The 20,429-nt window shown below is 47.0% G+C and overlaps 1 protein-coding gene across 1 annotated transcript; it reads left to right on the forward strand.

Annotated features, from left to right (window-relative positions):
* Positions 1-2,809: 2,809 nt before the first annotated feature.
* On the forward strand, positions 2,810-10,544 carry LOC136530295 (uncharacterized). Its single transcript, XM_066523068.1, has 5 exons — positions 2,810-2,847; positions 2,926-3,045; positions 4,194-4,264; positions 4,553-4,645; positions 10,117-10,544. The coding sequence occupies exons 1-5, from the start codon at positions 2,829-2,831 to the stop codon at positions 10,237-10,239; spliced, it is 426 nt and encodes a 141-aa protein (XP_066379165.1). The 5' UTR covers positions 2,810-2,828; the 3' UTR covers positions 10,240-10,544.
* The last annotated feature ends 9,885 nt before the right edge of the window (positions 10,545-20,429 follow it).

A 20,429-nucleotide genomic window follows, 5' to 3' on the forward strand; every position in this document is an offset into this window, starting at 1 on the left:
TGGCGAGCTCCAGCTTGCCCGCGTGGTGACGGCGGGCCCGAAGCTCCCCTGTGGCAGCGGCGGCCGGATCTTGTCGGCGCAGCGGCGGGGCGGAGATCCCCCATAGGCTCGCCCACATGGTGGCGGCCCAGAGCTCGCGCTCGTGGGGCCGGACTGCCGGAGCTGGACATGGTGCTCCCCCGCGCGACGGCTGCTCCACGCCCGGACCTCGCCGGCGACCACCTTCTCTCTTCTCCTCCCCCAGTGCTGGCGTCGTTCCTCCACGCGAACAGGCCGTGTCCCAAGTGGGATGCCCTGGTCCGCTCAAATTTGGGGACGCGTTGCCCCGCATCTTCACCGAATATTCCCCATTGCGATGACTCTGCACCCTGCTGCCTCTCAACCAAACACTAGTCTAGGTGGGATATCCCACTTGGGACGGTCCCGTCCCCCCAACCAAACACTGCCTAAAGATATTGTCGTGAGGTCCCTTGCCCTGTGGTTCTCTAGTTGAAAAAACCTTTGCCCCAGTTTTCGGTTGACATCGACGATGTTTACAAACATCATTCCCTCCATGGAGGCATCACTTGAAGGAGCCCCTCCGCTTGGTGGATGTTGCAGCAGCATGAAGTTCAATCTTGGTTGCTAGTGGTGGACTTCTTGGTGATTTCTATGTTGTCGTTTCATGTGGGAGGGTGTTGTCATTGTGCGTTATTTTTCCCTATATTTCATTCTTTTTTAGTATAGCGCGAAGCCAGCGGCAATGGCAATTCCCCCTGGGGGAGGGGTGCCACATGATATTCGGCGAAGAGCAGGCCCATGAGTGTCGGTGAAGGAGAAAGCTCACCGAACGGGCTTCGGCCGGGACAACTACCTCTACCACATGCCTAGCCCGGGTTGTTTCCCGCTCATCGTCATCCCGATCGTCGGCCGCATTCGCCTCTCGAGGGTGCTCATGGACTGTGGCAGTGGGCTGAACATCCTCCACGTTGACATCCGGGACCGAATAAAGATCCTAAGGAGCCGCCTTCGCCTGAGCGAGGCGCCCTTTTACGGGATCATCCCCGCGATATAGCCTGTGCCCCTCGGGAGCATCCAGGTGCCCATCATGTTTGGGGAGCCGACCAACTTTCGTAAGAAACTACTCACTTCGAGGTGGTAGACTTCTCAGGCGCCTACCATGCGTTGCTTGGATGGCCTTACTACGCGAAGTTCATGGCCATCCCACACTACGCCTGCCTAAAACTCAATAATGTTGTGCTAATATCTTATCATGTGATTTTAGTACTGCAGCAAGTCCACGGATGAAAGTTCACTCCCCCGGCTTGTGTCCTTAGGCATCAACTGCTCTAGCAAATCGTCGGAGGAACATAACGTACGGTGGACAATTTGTCATATCATCATTTACTGTTGTTCAGTTTGAACTCTCAGATGGATGCGATGTATGCTCAAGGAAAAGCCCGAACTCTCAGATCCTCACGCCAAATTAGACAAAAATGGAAAAAAAAGATTAAAATTATTGTATAATAGTGAAGCACTAATCCAAACCAACAGGGAACACAGCTATACCTCTGCATCCTGTCTCCGCAAGCCCGGATGGGAATTGTCGCATCATCCATCCAATCAATAAGAACAAAATAAAGGCAGCCACGATGTCTTGGCACATTGTGGTGGTCGGACGGCAAAGGCCGAGAGGACCAAGGGGAATGCACTCGAATGCAGAGATGAGATTGGAGGCTCAGAGCAGGCCGTCGGTGGCAGAATTGGAACATCAGCGGCGAAGGGTTTTTGACTGGATTCGTGGGCACTCGTCGAACAACGGTGGTGTGGTGTGGTGTGTGGTGTTTTTGCGCCGCCGGCCGGTGGAAGAGGAAAGCCGTGCGAAATCAAGGGGATCGATGGTAGCTGGCTCAATCAGAAGAGGACCGTGTCTAAGACATGAGCTTGAGTGGAGCCTATCGAAGTAGCCTGAGTCCTGCGCGGGAGGTGCGTGGATGCTCAGCCGCTCAGGGCATGTTTGGTAAACCTTCTGGTACTCATTCTCCGTGGAAGATGATTCTCTGAGAGGAGTGATTCTCTGACTGAAAATATTATTTATGATTCTCTAGAATAAATTCAATGCACATGCTGACTCTGTGCATAAAGTCAAAATCAGGAGAGGCTAATTTTTTAAGCTCCCAGCAGCCCTCTAGTTTATTTCAGAGAGCCACTTCTGTATAAAAAAAAACTATTTACCAGAGCTCATCCTAAATTGTGCCATGGAAGTTGCTCTGCCAATCCTGCCAAACAAGCCATTAAATAGATCAGAAATTGATAGGAGGGTGGCTCAGCCGACGCATAGTCTAGGCGTCTGGCCCCACCATAGAATACCAGTTCCTCTTGAACTCAAGGTAAGAACTATTGTCTGGATTCCACAGCAGCATCCAGCATCATCACCAAGCCCGTGCAACACCAAGGGTGGGTCATAATACCCGTAGTACAAGCAGTTGCTCCTCCCGCTGCATCGTCCTAAGTTGGCGCAAGAAAACGCAGGGCTGCTCACATCGCACCCAATAAAAAGCGAGTAATTCTCTAGCTTCTTCACCTCCACCCAAGCTGCAGGCACAGTTGACATTTCGAGGCGATAGGCTTTGTACTCGACAGGTGCTCCACTGAGCGAAAGGATTATGCAATGGTCGACCACCAGGAGCATATCACCACACACCATAGAATACGGGTATTATGTGCAAGCTACCGACTACTAGTACTTCTATATATACTTAACCGTTATACTGGTACTGGGTGACCCCCCCCCCCCCCCCCCCCCCCCCCCCCCCCCCCTAGTTAGACTGCCACTGCGTCAGTCTCTCATGTCTGTCATGAACACAGGTGAAGTGACACCTACTAGTACTTCTATATATATGTTTCATGGGGTTGTAGCTTATTCCTTTGCCGTATGTTCCGCAGGCCAGGGAAATACTGGTCAGTCTTCGCCGCTTCACGGACAAAAATGGGTCGACGGCAATACTGGTCAGCCGGGAGAAAATTCATCAAGAAGAGATGAAGGCAAGAAAAAGAAATCACCAGGTATCTTACATGACAGTCGATTCTTGATAGTATGGAAATTTTTATCATCGTGAATGAACATACATAGCTCAAAAAAATAGATGCCTACATAAGTTTTTTAAAAATAGATTCCATTCAAATAAATCTGATTTTCGTAGGTGATGATTCACCACACACCGTAACTGTGGTTCCTATGCTAACAATATAATCACTACAAAATCACTGAATAGTGGAAGAAGCGTCCATTCACTACAAACCCATATATTCAGTTTGCCCACGTAGTACCCACTACTGGAAACAGGATCTTTGCCGAGTGTAAACTGCTTTGCCGAGTGTCAAAAATCGGGCACTCGGCAAAAAGGCTCTCGGCAAAAGAGCGGCCCTCGGCATAGGCTGCCCCGCGTAACGGTGTTCGGCCACGTCCTTCTTTGCGAGTGTCTGCTGTTAGGCACTCGGCAAAGAAGGTTTTTTTTTTAAAAAAAAAATTCTTTGCCGAGTGTCACAGATCTGGCACTCAGCAAAGAATTTTTTTTTTGGAAAATAATTTGTCGAGTGCGCCTGACACGGCGCTCGGCAAAGAATTTTTTTTTCCGAAATGTCTTTGCCGAGTGCCCCTGCGAAGGCACTCGGCAAAGAGAATTTTTTTAAAAAAAAATTCAAAACCGTCTTTGCCGAGTGCCTTATTCTTGGCACTCGGCAAAGAGGGTCTTTGCCAAGTGCCATGCCCCGGCACTCGGCAAAGTTTTTTTTTGTTTTTGGCCTCCAAATTTTTTGTGCAGCCCTTTTAAAGTACCAGGAACTCCTAGTTAGAATTTGAGGATTTTTGTGGCTTTTTGATATATTCAGTTACTTTATTTCGTTTACTTGAATTTTTTCAAAAAATATAAATTTGAACTGCACGTGGTACGAATAATGGAATTTAATGATTCAAAAAATGATAGTCATGTTACTGAGTGTAGTGTGAGGCCGTATCCAGGAACGGACCCGAAATTTCGGACATCTTGATCACGAAACATTACCCGAAAGTTCGCGGTCATAATGATTCAATTCCTACCTGAGTGCAATTTGGCCTCAGGCACTCGGCAAAGAACCTACAGTGACCCCTCATAATTTTTTGACCCGTATTTAACTCACTGAGCTTCAAATTCTGTCTTCTGAATTCTGAACAGGAGAAAAGCCGTCGTCCATCATTATCCAACGTGAAATATGTATTGCTTCCATTTATGTTCACGCTGGAAAGGTGAGCTCGTCATATGCTCTCTTCTGTAGTCCTAAGACGATGACAAGCTAGTACTGCTAACTATGGTTCATTTCCAATTGCAAACTAAATTAGAACAATTTATTTATCTAACGCTCCTTTGTAGTCCATTCGTCCTGAAATATAGTTTATTTTTATTTGTCCTAAATCAACCCATCTTAATTTTAATCAAACATGAGGCATGTTGACTTAGAACAAATGAAAATACACTATATATTTCATAACAAAAAGAGTATTGTTAGTAACAAGCTGTGTTCGTTTTGAGCTTAGGCCAACCAACGTAAATACCAGGTGGAGGTGACTAAGGAGGGCCCAAGCCTGTCTGTGAAAACAGGGACCGGTTCTTCATCACAGAAGCTAGAGGTATTTGTCTCACGGACACACAATAATCAATTGGTCTTTCTGTGTTTAGCCAATATCCATTCAATTCATACAGGAACATGCAAGGATCTCTCTTTTTTTTATAAAGGAATATTTTATTAGTTTTCAAGTGCATGCATTACATCGAGCTGTAAAGTCTTGAAAATATTCTTTCGGCCTCTGTCTACACAAAGAGAAGAACAGCGCATGCACGCCCGGCCCCCTCACGCCGTCACACGCTGCATGCATGCTCTCACTCTCCCTGCTCTCGCGGCCGCCTCGCGCCTAGCCATGCCGGTCACCGCGAACGTGCTGCCGAACTTCCCCAGGAACGCCACGGCGACGACGAGCGCGACCATGCCCCACGCGGCCGCGCCACGGACGGTATCCACGCCGGTGTGTAGCCCGTTGGTGGCCAAGCAGAGCGGCAGCGTGCGTGCGAGCCGCCGCCGCGGCCACACGGGCGCGCGAGCAGGCGAGCGTGGGCGGGCCGCCGCCGCCGCCGCTACAGGAGTGCGTGCGAGCAGCAGCCGCCGGCGTGTGGGCGCGCGTGCGAGCAGGGGTTGCCGCTGCCGCTGCGGGCGCGCACGCGAGACGCCACCGCGGGTGCCCGTGCGAGCGGCCGCCATTGCTGCGGCCATGTGAGCGCGCATGCGCGATGCGAGCACCTCCGCTGCGGCCACGCGAGCGTGCTCGGACCTCACTCGATTTCCCCCAAATCGGGTGCACCGCCGTCGCCATTGGCACCGAGTTCGATTCTCCCTCTCTGGAGCGTCTCCGGCCGATCAGGGAAGATGGTGAGCCCCTAGGCCCTTCCTCTACCTCCTCCACCGTTTCGAGCCCGCCCCCCCCCCCCCCCCCCCCCCCCCCCCCCCCCGCCCCCCTCTCTCTCTCCCTCTGTTGCCCTGCTACCGTGTGAAGCCCGCCACCAAGCCATGGGTACCCGCCATTGCCGCCGCCCGCCGCCGGCAAGGCACGGCCGAGCGTGGCTACACCTTCTGCACACCCACGCACACACCGCACACACCACCGCACACTCAAAGCTCTGACACAAGGCCTCGCACGTCACCGCGCCGCCGCATCCGTCTCGGCAGGCCTCCGCAATACAACATATGGATAATTGGATATGTATATATGAACTCTTTATAAAAACGAAGGAACATAACCTGTCTGTTGGAAGCTGCAATACAACATATGTATAATTGGATATATGCTTATGTACACACACACACAGCATTGTGTTGCTCACTTGGCCAGTGCCTTGTGTTAGACACGGTCCCTACAGTCACCATATCTCAAGCAAACGATCTTTCTTCCCATTGTCCAGTAGTCGGTGAGAACACATGTAAGATGCATATGGATGGTGGCTACTCAGTTTGTTCTTTCTCATGTGTTGCCGTATATCCATAGAACTGTGATCAACCATCAGAAGATCAGGTGAACATTTTGCATCTGATTGACAACGTTCAATGTATTCGTTGGACTCATAACTGGAGATGAGTTTCAAGGGATGTGATTTGGCAGCGGATGATTCATGTACGGTACTCTTGGCTAGTGACTTAGGCCTTGAGTTTCGGGGATGCAATGCAACCTGAATTTATGCCTAGAGCCATTGGTGGCATAAATTGGTGAACTCTAGGAAACATCATTGACTCCATCACTGAAGTCATCCACACGATCTGAAGCGTATTTTTCAGTTGGTACCAGTAAATATCTCAAGTTGGAGTAGCTGCTAACCTGAACTTGCATTTGGAGGAATTCAAACACTCAATTGTCTCATCTAATATCCACACTTTGTCAGTCAGAAAATCAGTTAATTAAGTAAACGAAAAGATCGATGGAAAACAAAAGAAACATATTGACAATATATATGTCACTACTTACCAACAGAATCTTATTAATTAAGGGACTTGCACTTGCACCTGACAAAAAAATGTTGCAGTGCGTTATCAGGCTATTAGCTATTGCAACGGGCCTATATTTTCATTGATCTGGTCCCTTCGTCTCTACAGTTAGCAGCAAACAACAATGCCATAAAACAATTTAGCAACAAACAATGTTTATGAGATTCGGCTTGGCTACAATAGTCTGATCTTGGCCATGTGTTTCAACCCAAATTCATCGACGATTTGGTCTCTTCAGTTGCCTCTCACTCTGGTATCCTGCAATTTCTTCATCAATTCTATTCCACTCAAACATCCCTATTCCTATCTCTCACTCAATATAGGTTATAAAACCAAAGAACATGAATAAATTAGACCAAGAAACACCACACTCTGACTATCTAGGTTGTTTCTACAACTGTACTTCCTATTCTTGCCATAGGCCGAACCTCGCCTAGTTACTTCCAGACCCCCTAGACGATGATGTGCAGGTGCTGTCATAGACTTGTTCCAAAGGATCAATTGGAGTCCTAGTGCCACCGTAGATAGAGACTGCGCCAGGAGTGTGTCAAAGACCCTAACTTTCCCTATTCCTAATGTAGGTCACTTGACACGGTGGACAATGCTGCAATTTGACTCGCAACTTCAAATAGAGAATATTATAAATAACGGAAGTATTTTCTTGGATGAATCAATTATTGACATGCACTACTAATGAAAAAGATTTATCGTCTCTACTTATCCGTTTCTACAAATCAACAATTTGTAGAGCCTATTCAATTTTCAACAGCCTTTATAAATAAATTTATAGAGGCGGCTAAAAACAAGAGCCGCCTCTACAAATCGATTTTTAGGGGCGGCTAGAAATTGAGTTTGTAGAGACGGGTTGAAATACAATTGCGTTCACAAATCTTTTTCTAGAAATCATAAATTGGGCCCAAAAAATAGCAAACAAATCGTTTTCTAAGGGCGGCTGAAAACAGGAGCCACCTCTAGAAAAATCAAGTTTCTAGAGGCGGCTCGAAATACAATCGCCTCTACAAATCATTTCTAAAAATAATAAATTGGGCAAAAAATACCATTTTTTTTAATCAAGGAGGCCCCTACGACCTCAGGCCTCGCGTGTTGGTCTCCTAACCATTACACCCCAAAGTCACTTGTGACTGAAGGGCAGAAATATTTCCCTCATATTCACTTCACCAGATTTTGAAATAAATATTTGAGACTATAAACGAATTCAAATGAAAAAGGTTTCAAATGAAAAGTTGTACAAATTATCGAGTACTACAACTTTGATTTTGATCGTTTCTTCATCTAAGGTTGTTTGAAAATTTTGAATTTCAAATGTGAGAAATTCAAACATAATTTTTCTTGGATAAATGATTTTCAAATGAAAACATTGTCAACTACAAATTTGTATATCTCTATGAGATCTACAATTTTGGGTTTTGTCCGTTTCTCCACCTGAGGTTGTTTGAAAAAACTTGAATTTCAATATGTGAGGACTTCAAACTAAATTTTGGAACCATAGATTATTTCAAATAAAAACATTTTCAACTACAGTGTTTTATATCTTTTTGAGATCTATAACTTTGGTTTTGGTCGTTTCTCCATCTGAGTTGGTTTGGAAAACTCAGAAAAAATTAAAATGTGAGAACTTCAAACAGAATTTACGGGATTTAAATGATTTTAAATGAAAAGGTTGTCAACTACAAAGTTGTAGACCTCTTTGAGTTATACAACTTTGATATAAAGTTTGTCTTCATCTGTTTTTGTTTGAAAAATTTATCAATTTTACTATGCTGCACCTATTTTTAGAGGCGGCTTTAGATCGAGCCGCTTCTTGTGCTGCACCTATTTTTAGAGGCGGCTCGAGATCCACCGGCCTCTAAAGACAGGAACATTTTAGAGGCGGTTGTAAATCCCAGCCGCCTCTAAAAATGGTTTTCTAGAGGCGGGCCAACTTGAGAACCATTTTAGAGGCAGGTTTTCATTGGGCCGACTCTAATAAACAATGTCTCCGTTGCTAAATAGAAATTATTTGTGTAGTAGTGATGGACATTGTGTTTGTCAATTTACATAAATTTAAATACATGTTAAATGCTAATATTAGTAGGTCGGATCTATTAGTGGGATCCTAAAACTATCTATATTTCTAAGTTGGATCTAAGAGTAAGTACATTGGTGTTGTCTACATTGTGTTTGTCAATTTACATAAATTTAAATACATTTTAAATGCTAATTTTAGTAGGTCGGATCTATTAGTGGGATCCTAAAACTACCTATATTTCTAAGTCAGATCTAAGAGTACGTACATTGGTGTTGTCTAATATATTGTCTCACGTTGTGCCAGTAACCTTAAGGGAAACATATACAATCATTGCTGTTTGAGTTGTCTAGTAGTCGCTCGCAATTCCTTGATTTATGTATAGAATAAAAAGAGTATTGTGAGTTGCGTGACTCACATAATGATGCAATTCGATGTCTCACATATACTCCTAGATTTTAGCTCATAAAGCAGCTCATGAAACAATGACATCTTTCTCTTAGATCTCTCTTTCCTTCACATCATTAAAAATCCGACATAGCACTGCATAAGACAACTTATAAGATAGCTGACGTGTAACAATGTATTTGTCCTAATATATTTGACGATGAGATCAAAACATAGATTAGTATCTGAGAATCATAGCTCCCGCTATTATATCATGGGGAGAGTGTAACACACATATACCCGTTGACTTCAAAAATTATATTTAGTGTTGTAGCCGTAAGTGGACCAACCTGTGTACCCACTTAATTATGTACTAGCAAACTTGCATGTGGGCTGCAACGGAACCCAATATATATAGGAACCGGACTCCGTATTATCACTAGATGCGAGTTGTTTTAACTTGTAAGAGCGCGGCTCATGAGTCCGGGTCATATATGAGATAGTAGGACACGACCCAATATATATTGGAATCGAATTCCATATTCATCATCGCTAGACGCGAGTTTTAACTCGTATGAGTATGGGTAATGAGTCCGTGTCACATACGAGACTTGGAGGGCATGAGTGCAGTTTGGGAAGTAAAAAAGGTAGATAGAAGAAACTCTCCACTGCCTGTATAGTTAGCGGCAGATGGACGAAAAAAAGATGGAGAGAAATTTTGCCTCTTTATATATATATATATTTTTTTTTGCCTCTTTATATATATATATATATATATATATAATAGATATAGATATAGAAACATATAGATATGTGAATTTGTTGATTAGACCGCTTAATTGCATCCCTGACTACATTTGACGAAGCCTCATCAAGTAGACTAGTAGTACAGAAGCTCGTCCCTAGATAGAAGCCTATGAACCTGCTGTTTTGGCAACTCTTTGTTATTGATACTTGCAAAACTAAAATTCATGGTTTTGGCAACTCTTTGTTATTGATATATGTTAGTTCGATATGTTTGTATACGAGAGGCAACCGGCCAAGCCTTTCTACTCTCGTTGGTATATCATGGATTTCGCTTACACGTGTACCTCGATCATTTTTTAGCACGGGATGAATTTTCTGATGAATTATATATATCATGTCGTACTGCACAGATCCAAGAACTTAGCAACAATTCCGAAAAAATGGTTATTGGTCAATACAATGTCATGGACACTGAGAGGATCCTCGAGGTCGTCAAACAGGAACTTGAAAGGCAATACCGTACGCGCGAGTGACAACAACCAATGCAATAAAAAAGCAGTTGAGACAGCTTGGGCGATGTAGGTCTTCGTATCATTTCTATGGTGGCGACATATATATGTTCCTTGCAAACACTTACGTACGTTTGGGCTTTCCTTTATGTGCGTTCTGCAGCTAGCTCTTGTTAGGGCCTAGCTGCTGCTTATGTTTCTTCTTCAGTCTTCATTTCATCTCTTTCAGTTGTTGTCTTGTACGTGGTCGTGTCCAGGCTTAGAAGTGGCCTGTGTAACTTGTTCACTTTCATGTTCATAATACTGACGAAGAATGAAAGAATGTTCATTTTAATTTGTTCTGTGAATCGTTGTGCCCCCTGTTCTTATATATGTTCAAATCTTTCTCCTTCATTTCTTGGACTATGCGTGGGCTTGGCCAAGAGGATAAGTGTGGAGATATTCCTTTCGATTTGGTTTCCAATAAACCTTTTGTTACTACTCAAAAATGTCCCGCGAAGAAAGCAATGGATTATGTGGTGGGCATTTGAAGATTGGCGGCAAGGGGGAGTATTAATATTCACCGGAGAATCCATTGAATTATGAGTGGCACGACATGAAGTTCCGATGAAGCATCCTGTGGTTATTGGAGCATCGATCCTGTGATCAATGATGGGATAAAAAATGCAGAAACAAAACAATCCACAATTAATCCCTCGTCTTGTGATGAACCATGAGAAGAATATCTACCATCGTATCAGTAGCAGAATTAACAATCACATGCAGAATAGACAAAACAATTCACGAGAAAAACCTCCTCAAAGTGAGGAGTAAAAACCACATGACCAATCGATCCACTCCAAGCTTCATATATAATTAATAATAGGTACAAGGAGTCTTCACTAGAGAATCTATAGGATTACTAAAGGGACCGTGACGTCTAAGAAGGGGGTTGAATTAGGAAACTTAAAACTCTATTTCTAAACTATGGCCTCTATTTTCCAACCTTAGCAAAATCTATGCAATTAAGTAAACTATCTAAATGTGCAACTACGGTTTTGCTAGGTGTGTTGCTATCTCTACCGCAAAAGAGTTATGCAAACTAGGTTCCCATCCTAACAATGTAAATGTGGAAGCTTAAGTGAGGTAGAGATGCAAACTCCCATTGACGTCTCTAGTATTTTTACTGAGGTATCGAGAACTGCTCAAGCTCCCCCCTAGTCCTCGTCGAAACCTCTCGCAAGGATGCCCTTGCAAGGGCCAAGCTCCCGGTCAGGTAACTCTGTGGATAGCTCCAGGCCTTCCCAACGAGCAAGTGGGCCTCTGGCAGGCCTCTCCCGGATGCTCTCCGCCGTCTCCACTATCGAACCTTCGGCCGAAATACCACGGGCTTTGTTCCCTTCGGTACACGGTTGTGGCCACACCATAAATACGGTTGGTGTGGTCTCCCAAGACTACAAGCCCCGCTAAGTACAAGCACGGTGCGCGCAAGCACCTCTCTCTTTTCGAGGTATGCAAATCTCACTAACACTAGGCCTAACACCTAGAGCAAGTGCATAAGCGGTGGTCTAACTAGCCTATGCACTTCACAAAGCACCTACACTAATCACCAAGTGATTCTTTAAGCCATATGCATATGGAGAGCACCAAAGTGGTGTAGCAACACCCTAGTATCTTCCCACAGGCGCGCGGCCTGTTGCCAGGCGCAGCCCAACGGCGGCGGTAACGGGCGTGGGCAGCCCAGGTGGGTAGGCAGGCCACAGCCCAGTGCGAGCAGGATGGCCCACGGTGGGAAGCCTAGCGGCGGCGGCACCAATTTGCGCCGAGGCCTCTGTACTTCTTACTATTTCCACTCACAATTCAAAGACACTATTCAGCACTATTTACTTGAGTTAAGAGATTCACCTTAGGAACCCTGGACTACTTTTTATTTGAACACATACTTCCTCTCTCTTCCAGAGCAGAGGAGTACACGGACGAGCCAGCCGACGGCTGATTCGGCCGGCTGGGTGAGCAGCCGGCGGCGAGGGTGGTGCGGTGGTGGTAGCGGCCGTAGCCATGGCCTGGCAGCGGTGGCTCAGCTGGGCATGGCTAGGGGTGGCCCGACCACGTGTGCGGCGACAGCGGCGAGCATCGGCACGACGGCAGCGGCGCTGCTGGCGATGGCGCGAGCCGAGGAGAGGCGCCGGAGCATCACTGGACTCGCACGGCTCCGTAGGGGGCACGGCTCGGCCAGGGGTGAGGCATGACGGCCCGGCCACGCGCACACATCGCGGCGGCGCGGTACATGGCGGCTCCTCGCTCGGTGAAGGCCGACGAGCATCACTACTAAACAAACTTTACTGGAGGCGGGCGTTTTTTATTTTCCGCGGCGGGCAAAGCCGTCCGCCGCGGCCTAGAGGCCACGGTAAATCGTGGCTTAACCGCGGCGGGCGGCTTTGCCCACCGCGGTTAACCTATTTACCGCGGCGGGCGGTGTAACGTGCCCACCACAGGAAATATACTTTTACCACGGCGGTCACGTTGCACCGCCCGCAGCGGTAAATTATTTTATCATGGCGGACAGCTTTCGTGGCCCGCCGCGGTTATGTTCGTTAGCCATGGCGGGCATTATTATTTGCCCGCCTCGGTAAATTATTTCCTGAATGAAAAAAAATACAGCAGGCATATAAATTCAAATTCAAATTCAAATCACATCCAGATTTCACAGATTAAACTTAAAAAGTATGCAGGCATTACACATGAGATAATATACATATATATACATTCACTTAGTCGTTCTTGTCATCATTAATTCATTACATTTACATATTAAAGTCGTTATACATGCCCTAAGGAGTAATCCTGCGGACGCATCATCGTGGGCCATTTCCTCAGCCTCTCGTACTCCGGTAAAATCGCTAGCTGGCTGTTCTCATTGAAGAACGTGCTCCCTTCAAGCAAGCATTTGTCTAAGACAAACTTACATATGTCCGCCTTTGTCTGCTTAAAGGAGTGTTGGGTGCTCTGCACGTCTCTCCACCAGTTCAATCCATTCTTGAGCACCCTCCAACTGCTGCTGTACTGCTTGCACTCCCTCAGGTACTCACAGATGTAGAAGCCACAGGTTTGTGATCCTACCGGTTGTTTGGCACACTGCATGATCGATACACAAGCATTAGAATACAGGCATTAGAACGCTTATGAACAGAAAGCACAATTAAACCTTTCAAATACTTAACGGAAAGTTGCGTCTGATTTTGATGCGGTTCTTATGCTTAGCCTTAAATTTCTCTGTTCTTCGATCATAGCATTCAGGATCCTTCACGTACTCCTTATAAGCGCTATACGCAATGTACTAGTATTAGGCAGGGCATTAGAACACATATGAGAAGACAGTTCAGTCACTTACACTCTGAGGCAATCTTCAAAGGCCTTGTACCCTTTTAAGTTTGGCATTCTCAACGAATCAAATATGCAGGCCCTGCCATCCTGAGGGTAGATGATAAATGCAACCCAGTGACCCTCGAGGCCTTGGCTGCGCCATTGAAACAAAATACATGTTACGACGAGAAATAATAATACTAGCTAGCTACCCACTTATCTCTACAGGCATGTCTTCGACTTACCCAAAGTGGTAGGCAGCTATGATACACCCATTTCTCCTGATCTTCTTCATTGCTCCTAGTATGTACCTTGAAATGTTCAACTTCTCATTGTCCATCAGTTTCTTCCCGTGCGCCTCTCTCTGTCGCTTGGTCAAGTCTTTCATGGTTGGATGATTGTCATCTAGGTGGTAACCAATGATGACTCTTTGAGCAATATGCATTGGAGATAGATAGATAACATCAAGTTTTAGTTCCTTGGATATATAGGCCATCAACCTGCAAGGACAAGCCATCGTGGCATATATAAGTAGTCTTGACCGATTCAAAGGCAGGTGATATGTGAAACTCGCAATTCATCACTTACATAGAGAACAAGGTGACTTGGGCGATGTCAAGGTCTTGTTCCCGTAGTAGTCTGTACATGTCGTGGAAGTCCACGGGGAGTTCTACATTATTGCCGGGCAAGTGGAAGTACTCCGCCACAACCTTGACTAGAAAACCATGCAGGCCAGCTTTTGCCGCTTCCATGTACCAGAGATGAAACCTCCTTGTCTCCCACCTTTCCTCGTCGACGAGCTAGGCCTTGGTTATCATGAACTTCCCATGCTCGTAATGGCCGGGGTAGTCATCCGATTCTGGAAATTGATGGAAAGGTGATCTCGGCCTGGGATAGAAATGTTAGTACCATATTATGGCAAAGAAAAGTTATTAGCAAATTATGCTCGCCGCTACCATACCTTTCGAACTCAAGTGAGTATGTGAGATGCCCTTGGTCGCCTTTAGTCTTCGCCGGCGGTGAAGGACAGTGGCTTGTGCTCGCAATGGCAGCAGGCGGTGTCTTTGCCCCCGGTTCCTCCGTGCCTCCCGGTCCTTTGCTTGTGCCCTTAGACGGACTGTCGGGAGGTGGAGGTGGACTTGTTGTTGGAGGAGGAGAACGAGGGTGAGGGCTTGTGCCTCGGGGTGACTTCCTTCCCTTGTCATCCCCACCATTGCCTTCGTCATCGCCGTCGTCGTGATCCTGGATCATCAGGGGGACAAGATCTGGCAACGGATGGTTGTGATGCTGGTGTCGCCATCGGCGTAGAAGTCGGCGTCGAGAGAATGATCTCTATGTTGTCCTTGTTCCATAGGACTTCGGAACCAATGGCAGCTCCAAGGATTGTTACCCCTTGTGCAGTTGGATATTCCATTTCAAATTCTTCGTATTGGGTCGCATACCATGTAAGTATCATGGCAGCATAGTTGGCAGGGATCTAGTCTTGGTTGAAATCTTTGATATCTTCTTTGGGGTGCTTGTAACCCTCACCCACGGTCAACTTTTTCGCCCTGCCGAACGGGATGTTGAGGTGGACGTGCATGGGTTGCCGGATGTCGTCGATGGGGTGCCTTGGGCGATCCTCGATCATTGGCAGTGGCTGCCCTTATGTCTGCCCTTGTGGAACTTGAGGCACGGCCACGCCAGCCTGGCGAAGCATCTGTGACCTCATCGACACCATATCTGGGTCATTGCTCGTGAAGGCTTCTTTTATGGACCGACTGATCATTTCGGCCATGCCTTGATCATAGCCCTTCTAAAAGATGCCCTCCTTGTAGCTCTGCCTTGACCGGTATGTGGCAGCGTCGGATTTCCATGACTCCACTGAGTTCCAGCTCATCTTCGACGACATGCCACGGACGTGGCCACGGTGCTCAGGGGTTCCCAGCGCCAGGGTTAGCAAGTCCTGGCCCCTACGAACCTCGAAGCTGTCCTTGGATTTAGCGGCCTCGATGAGAGCCCTCTCCACCTCCTCGAACTTGGGCTCATTCAACTTGCTCGCGCCCTCCTTGAGCTTCTTCGGTTGGCGGGCATAGATGAAGTCCTTAGCCCTCAAGTCTAAACCAGTCGTACGGATCGAGAAGCCCGGCGGCAGCTCTAGCCCTTTCTTCCTCCCGCCACTGGGGCCTCTTACCAGCAAACCCAGTCATGCCCAAGTGGTGGGGGTGCAGGTTCTTCTTCGTGAGTGCGCTGAACTTGGCGCTCTTTGTCTTTGCTTCTTCTGCTGTTCTTTGTTTGCAGAACTCTTCCCAGTGATGTTCCTTCACCATAGTGTATTTGACATAGGGTGACTTGCCTAGCTTCAGGTAGTACCTGGTCAGCATGGACTTGAAGTTTCTAAAGGCTCTTCCTGCCACGTGCATGACCCACTCCCTGCACTTGTTCAGATCGACGTCCTCGGGATAATGGAAGCTCCTTGTCACCTCACCCCAGATATGTGTCTTGTAGTCGACCGGGACATTGTTCCACTCCTCCCAAGTGATCTCCACCTTGTCCTTGACTATACATGCCACCTGGTTACTGAACTTGGCAAGGACCGTGGGTGGCGACAACGGGTTTCCCTCTAGTCCCACCTCATGGATCACATGGACTTCGCCGTGGATTTCCCTCCGGTGCCTCCCGTGTTCCCCCTTCTCAGCTTTGTCCTCTGACCACTAGACTTGCCTGAAGTGGTTGGAGATGGAGCGGGGGGTTCTTTGTCACTGACTTGTTCCTCCTCGAAATTCAATTCTCGAGGCACCACCGGCATCTGTTCAGGGTTTGGAGACCGCGCACTTTCAACTTCGTCGTCCCTCGGTTGGTAGGTCGGATCATCTTCGTCCTCTGTACGACGTTTCTTTGTTGGCCTCGGGGTCACGGACACTTGGCTCTCGAGGCTAGTTGATGATGATGCACTAGGGGTAGGGTCGCGCCATTTGCTTATCGGTTCCTCCGCCATTGGAAAGCTACAATGAATACATATTTCAGTTGTATAGACACATTTATAGAGTAGTAAAGTAGAGTAGTACTAGAGTAGTAAAGTAGTAGTAGTTGGCTCAGATTTGCCCCATTGCCATCACATCGCTTTTAAACTGGTTGCTTGTATCTGGTATACAAGCCATCCTAGTTTAGCGGGGGCACTCGATCATCATTGCCGCTGCCTCAGCATAAAAGGGTTCACATCATTGCATATGCCACTGCCTCAGCTTAGAAGTGTGAAAAGAATCATCATTGCAAATACCAAACAAAAGCCATCAAGATAGTTTCAAAATTCGGCCCCAAAGGGTGGCCTTCGGCCATCAAGATAGAGTAGAAGACTAGAGGAGGTTTAGTAGAGTAAGAGTTGTACAGCTCAAAATTTAGAACTGTACATTTCAGGGGTTGAGACAATCCAGCAAGGAAAAAATTAGTATATATGGCTTGAAAGCCTAACAGCTCATGCCCTGCTCCTCAATGATTTTTCTCAATGTCTCCACACCCTAGATCAGGGATAAGATTAGGAGTTGAGAGGGAAATTAGAGAAAGAAGGGAAAGAAATCAGGCACCTGAGTACTGGGAAAAAAGACTAGCTCAATCGAATGGTTTAAATAAGACCACAGCAGTCCAGTAGGATTAACATACATGTTATCTAAAGCTACTTTGCATATCAGTTATAACATGTAAATATTTGCAGCTTTGTACAACAGAAGTCCAAATTTTCATATCTCAAATGTGGAAAAAGAAACATATCGTTGAAAGTCAAAGAGATTGTTTTTATGTGCTGAAACTAGACAAGTCTAGGTGATGTTATAATTAGGAGTTGGGACACCTAATTCCCTCTATAAAAAGATATGCATTGAGGCCTGTAAAGGGCCACAGGCCACGGCTTATAAGAACTGATACGTTTGCCTTGCTTTGTTATTCTGGAATTTGGAGACAAGCAGGCACAAGGACAGCTGTATTGATCCAATTTATTATATAGCAAAAAATAAAGAATCACAAGTATAACTGCAAATAGTTGTTTTATATCACTTCATACATGGTCATGGGGATGTGTAAAGCCCAATACATGGCACACTGCTCAGACATGGAACATAAACTAGAACTACAGCACGCATCAAGTGCATCACACAGATCGAGTTCAGGCTAAGGCTAACACAGTAGCGATTCGTTTTGCAGAGGTTAGGTTACGTACCGCTGGTGGCGTTGTTTCCTTGCGCGCTGTGTAGTGCTGCCTGAACTGGAGAAGGGTGGAGAAGGCCGTCGAGGAATTTGGCGGCGGCGGACGGGTCGGAGCCGGCGACGCACCGGAGCTAGGGTTCCGGGGACGGGGCGCCGGAGGAGCACGGGGACAGGGCGCGGGCAAGGGAGAGGAGGACGGGGGCGGGGCACAGGCACGGGGGAGGAGGATGGGGGCGGGGGTCACCACGGAGGAGCTCGGCGGCGGGGATGGCGGCGGCGGCGCTATATTTCGGCGGCCCTTCGGGTCGATTCGAGGGCGCGAAGGAATAAGAAAATTTGTGCGAGCAGCGGCACATATATAGCCACGGATTAACCGCGGCGGGCAATATAATCCGACCGCCGTGGTAAATATTTACTGTAGCGGGCACCTTAAACTGCCCGCCGCGATTAATAGATTAACCGCGGCGGGCTCTGTTACGCGCCCGCCACGGTTAATATTTTTACATTTCACTGCTATTTACTATCAATCTAAAACTTATTAATCTAAAATTTATGGCCTCTGTTACATGTAGTAGTAGAGTACATGTGAGTAGTAGAGAGTAGTATTAGTACAATAGATAGTAGTAGTAGGTTGAGTAGTACTAGTAGAGTAGTATTGTATAGTAGTAGTAGTAGATTCAGTAGTACTAGTAGAGTAGTATGGTTCCATGATATTAATAATAAGTAACAAAACTTGTCTTCAATAGATCGAGCTATATTATTACATATATGTCTCTAGGATACATATATCATTTTGGTGCAGGTGCTTTCACCGTCCTCTTCTCACCATCGGGGCGGGCCCACGGCATCATCCTGGACTTGTTGAATCGGTCCTCGACGGCCTTGATCTTCTTTGGATGATCGGTAAAAAGCTCGAGCTCTGCGTAGTTGTTGTATTGTTCGGGACTCTGCACCCCATCAGCTCCCACAATCCGCTGCTTTCCGGACACAACCACATGCCTTTTTGGGTCATCTGCATATATATAGTAGGCCACTTGCGCGACATTGGTTGCTAGTACCCACGGGTCATCTTTGTAGCCGATACTTTTGAGGTCCACGGTGGTTAGCCCATAACTGTCCACTGCAACCGCATTCGGTTTGACCCACTGGCAACAGAAGACGGTTATGCGTAGGTTCTGGCCGTAGTCAAGTTCCCATATTTCTTCGACTTGCCCATAGTATTGCCTCCTCTGGCCAGTGTACTCTTCTTCGCCCTCGTATCAAACACCGCAGTTCTGTGCTGAGCTCTTCTTGTCCTTGTCTTTCGTGTGGAACCTGTATCCCTGGATGTCATACCCTTGCCACGTGGTGATTTGGCTGGATGGGCCTAACACAAGCCTCTTAACGGTCTCCGTATCTTCATCAGGGCATCCTTCAAGGGGTACTTGAAGAAAATTGACTTCATCAGGGCATGCAGTCGATGGCATGGGGTGTATTCAGTGTTTTCCAATATGACAGGTACTTGAAGAAAATTGACTTCTTCTTGAAAGGAACGGCGGCGGGGACTTCCTCCATCTGGTCCCGCTTTCGCTTCCTTGTCTGCTTGCTCCCCTCTTCAGGCGGCTTCTTCTTCTTTCCAAACTCCACCTGATCCATGTCCTTGACCATCTCATACACCTTTGTCCCCCAACTAGTCTGCGTTGGTTGATCACGCTGCGGCTCGTCCTGATTGTCAAAGTATTTGTTCATAATACTTCTTCTATACCTGTGATTTTTTGCGAGGAACCGTCTGTGCCTTGTGTACACCATCTTATTGGATCCCTTAAGGTAAGTGTAGCAGGTCCCATCGATGCAAATTACACAGCCGGTCTTCCCTTTGATCTGCCCCGACAGTGAGAAGAGACCGGGGTAATCGGTGATGGTGACAAAGATGATTGCTTTTAGTGTGAACTTCTCCTTGCGGGATGCATCCACCATCTGGACCCCAACATCAAATAGTATCTTCATTTCCTCCATGAACGGCTCTAGGAACACATCTATATCATTGCCGGGCTGCTTCGGTCCGAAGATAAGCATGGTCAGCATAAGGTACCTACGCTTCTGACATAGATGGGGAGGTAGGTTGTACATGGTGAGCACGACGGGCCAAGTGCTGTGCGAGCTGCTAAGCTCACCGAACGGGTTCATCCCGTCGGTACTTAGCGCGAACCTAACATGCCTGGGCTCCTTGCCAAACTCCGGGTAGGCCTCGTCAAAATCCTTCCACTGCTTGCCATCGGATGGGTGCCGTAGCTTGCCATCGTCGTTCAGGCGGTCAGCTGATGCATGCCAGGACTTGAGCTTGGCATCGTCTGGGTTCCTGAATATTGCACGCAGGCGATCGGTCACGGGCAGGTACCACACCGACAGTGCTGGACTTTTCCTGTGCGTGTAACCCTCTTCTTCATCGTCCTGCTGAGCCGAGATCTGTTTGGCCGCACTGATCTTCTTTGCCCCCTTCTTGTTCTTCTTCCGACCACCCCGCAAGCCTCCCTCGTCTTCTGCATCCATGCGACAACCAGCATTTTTCTTGTACCGACTAAAGTCGCAGTGTGGACAACTCATTAAATTCTCATACTCATTGCCTCGATACAGGATGCAGTGGTTAGGGCATGCATCAAACTTTCTAAGCTTCATCACCACTGGCCGGATCAGCTTCTTGGCCCGATAAGTAT

Source organism: Miscanthus floridulus, unplaced genomic scaffold, assembly GCF_019320115.1.
Source record: "Miscanthus floridulus cultivar M001 unplaced genomic scaffold, ASM1932011v1 fs_103_2, whole genome shotgun sequence".
NCBI classification, from domain to species: domain Eukaryota; kingdom Viridiplantae; phylum Streptophyta; class Magnoliopsida; order Poales; family Poaceae; genus Miscanthus; species Miscanthus floridulus.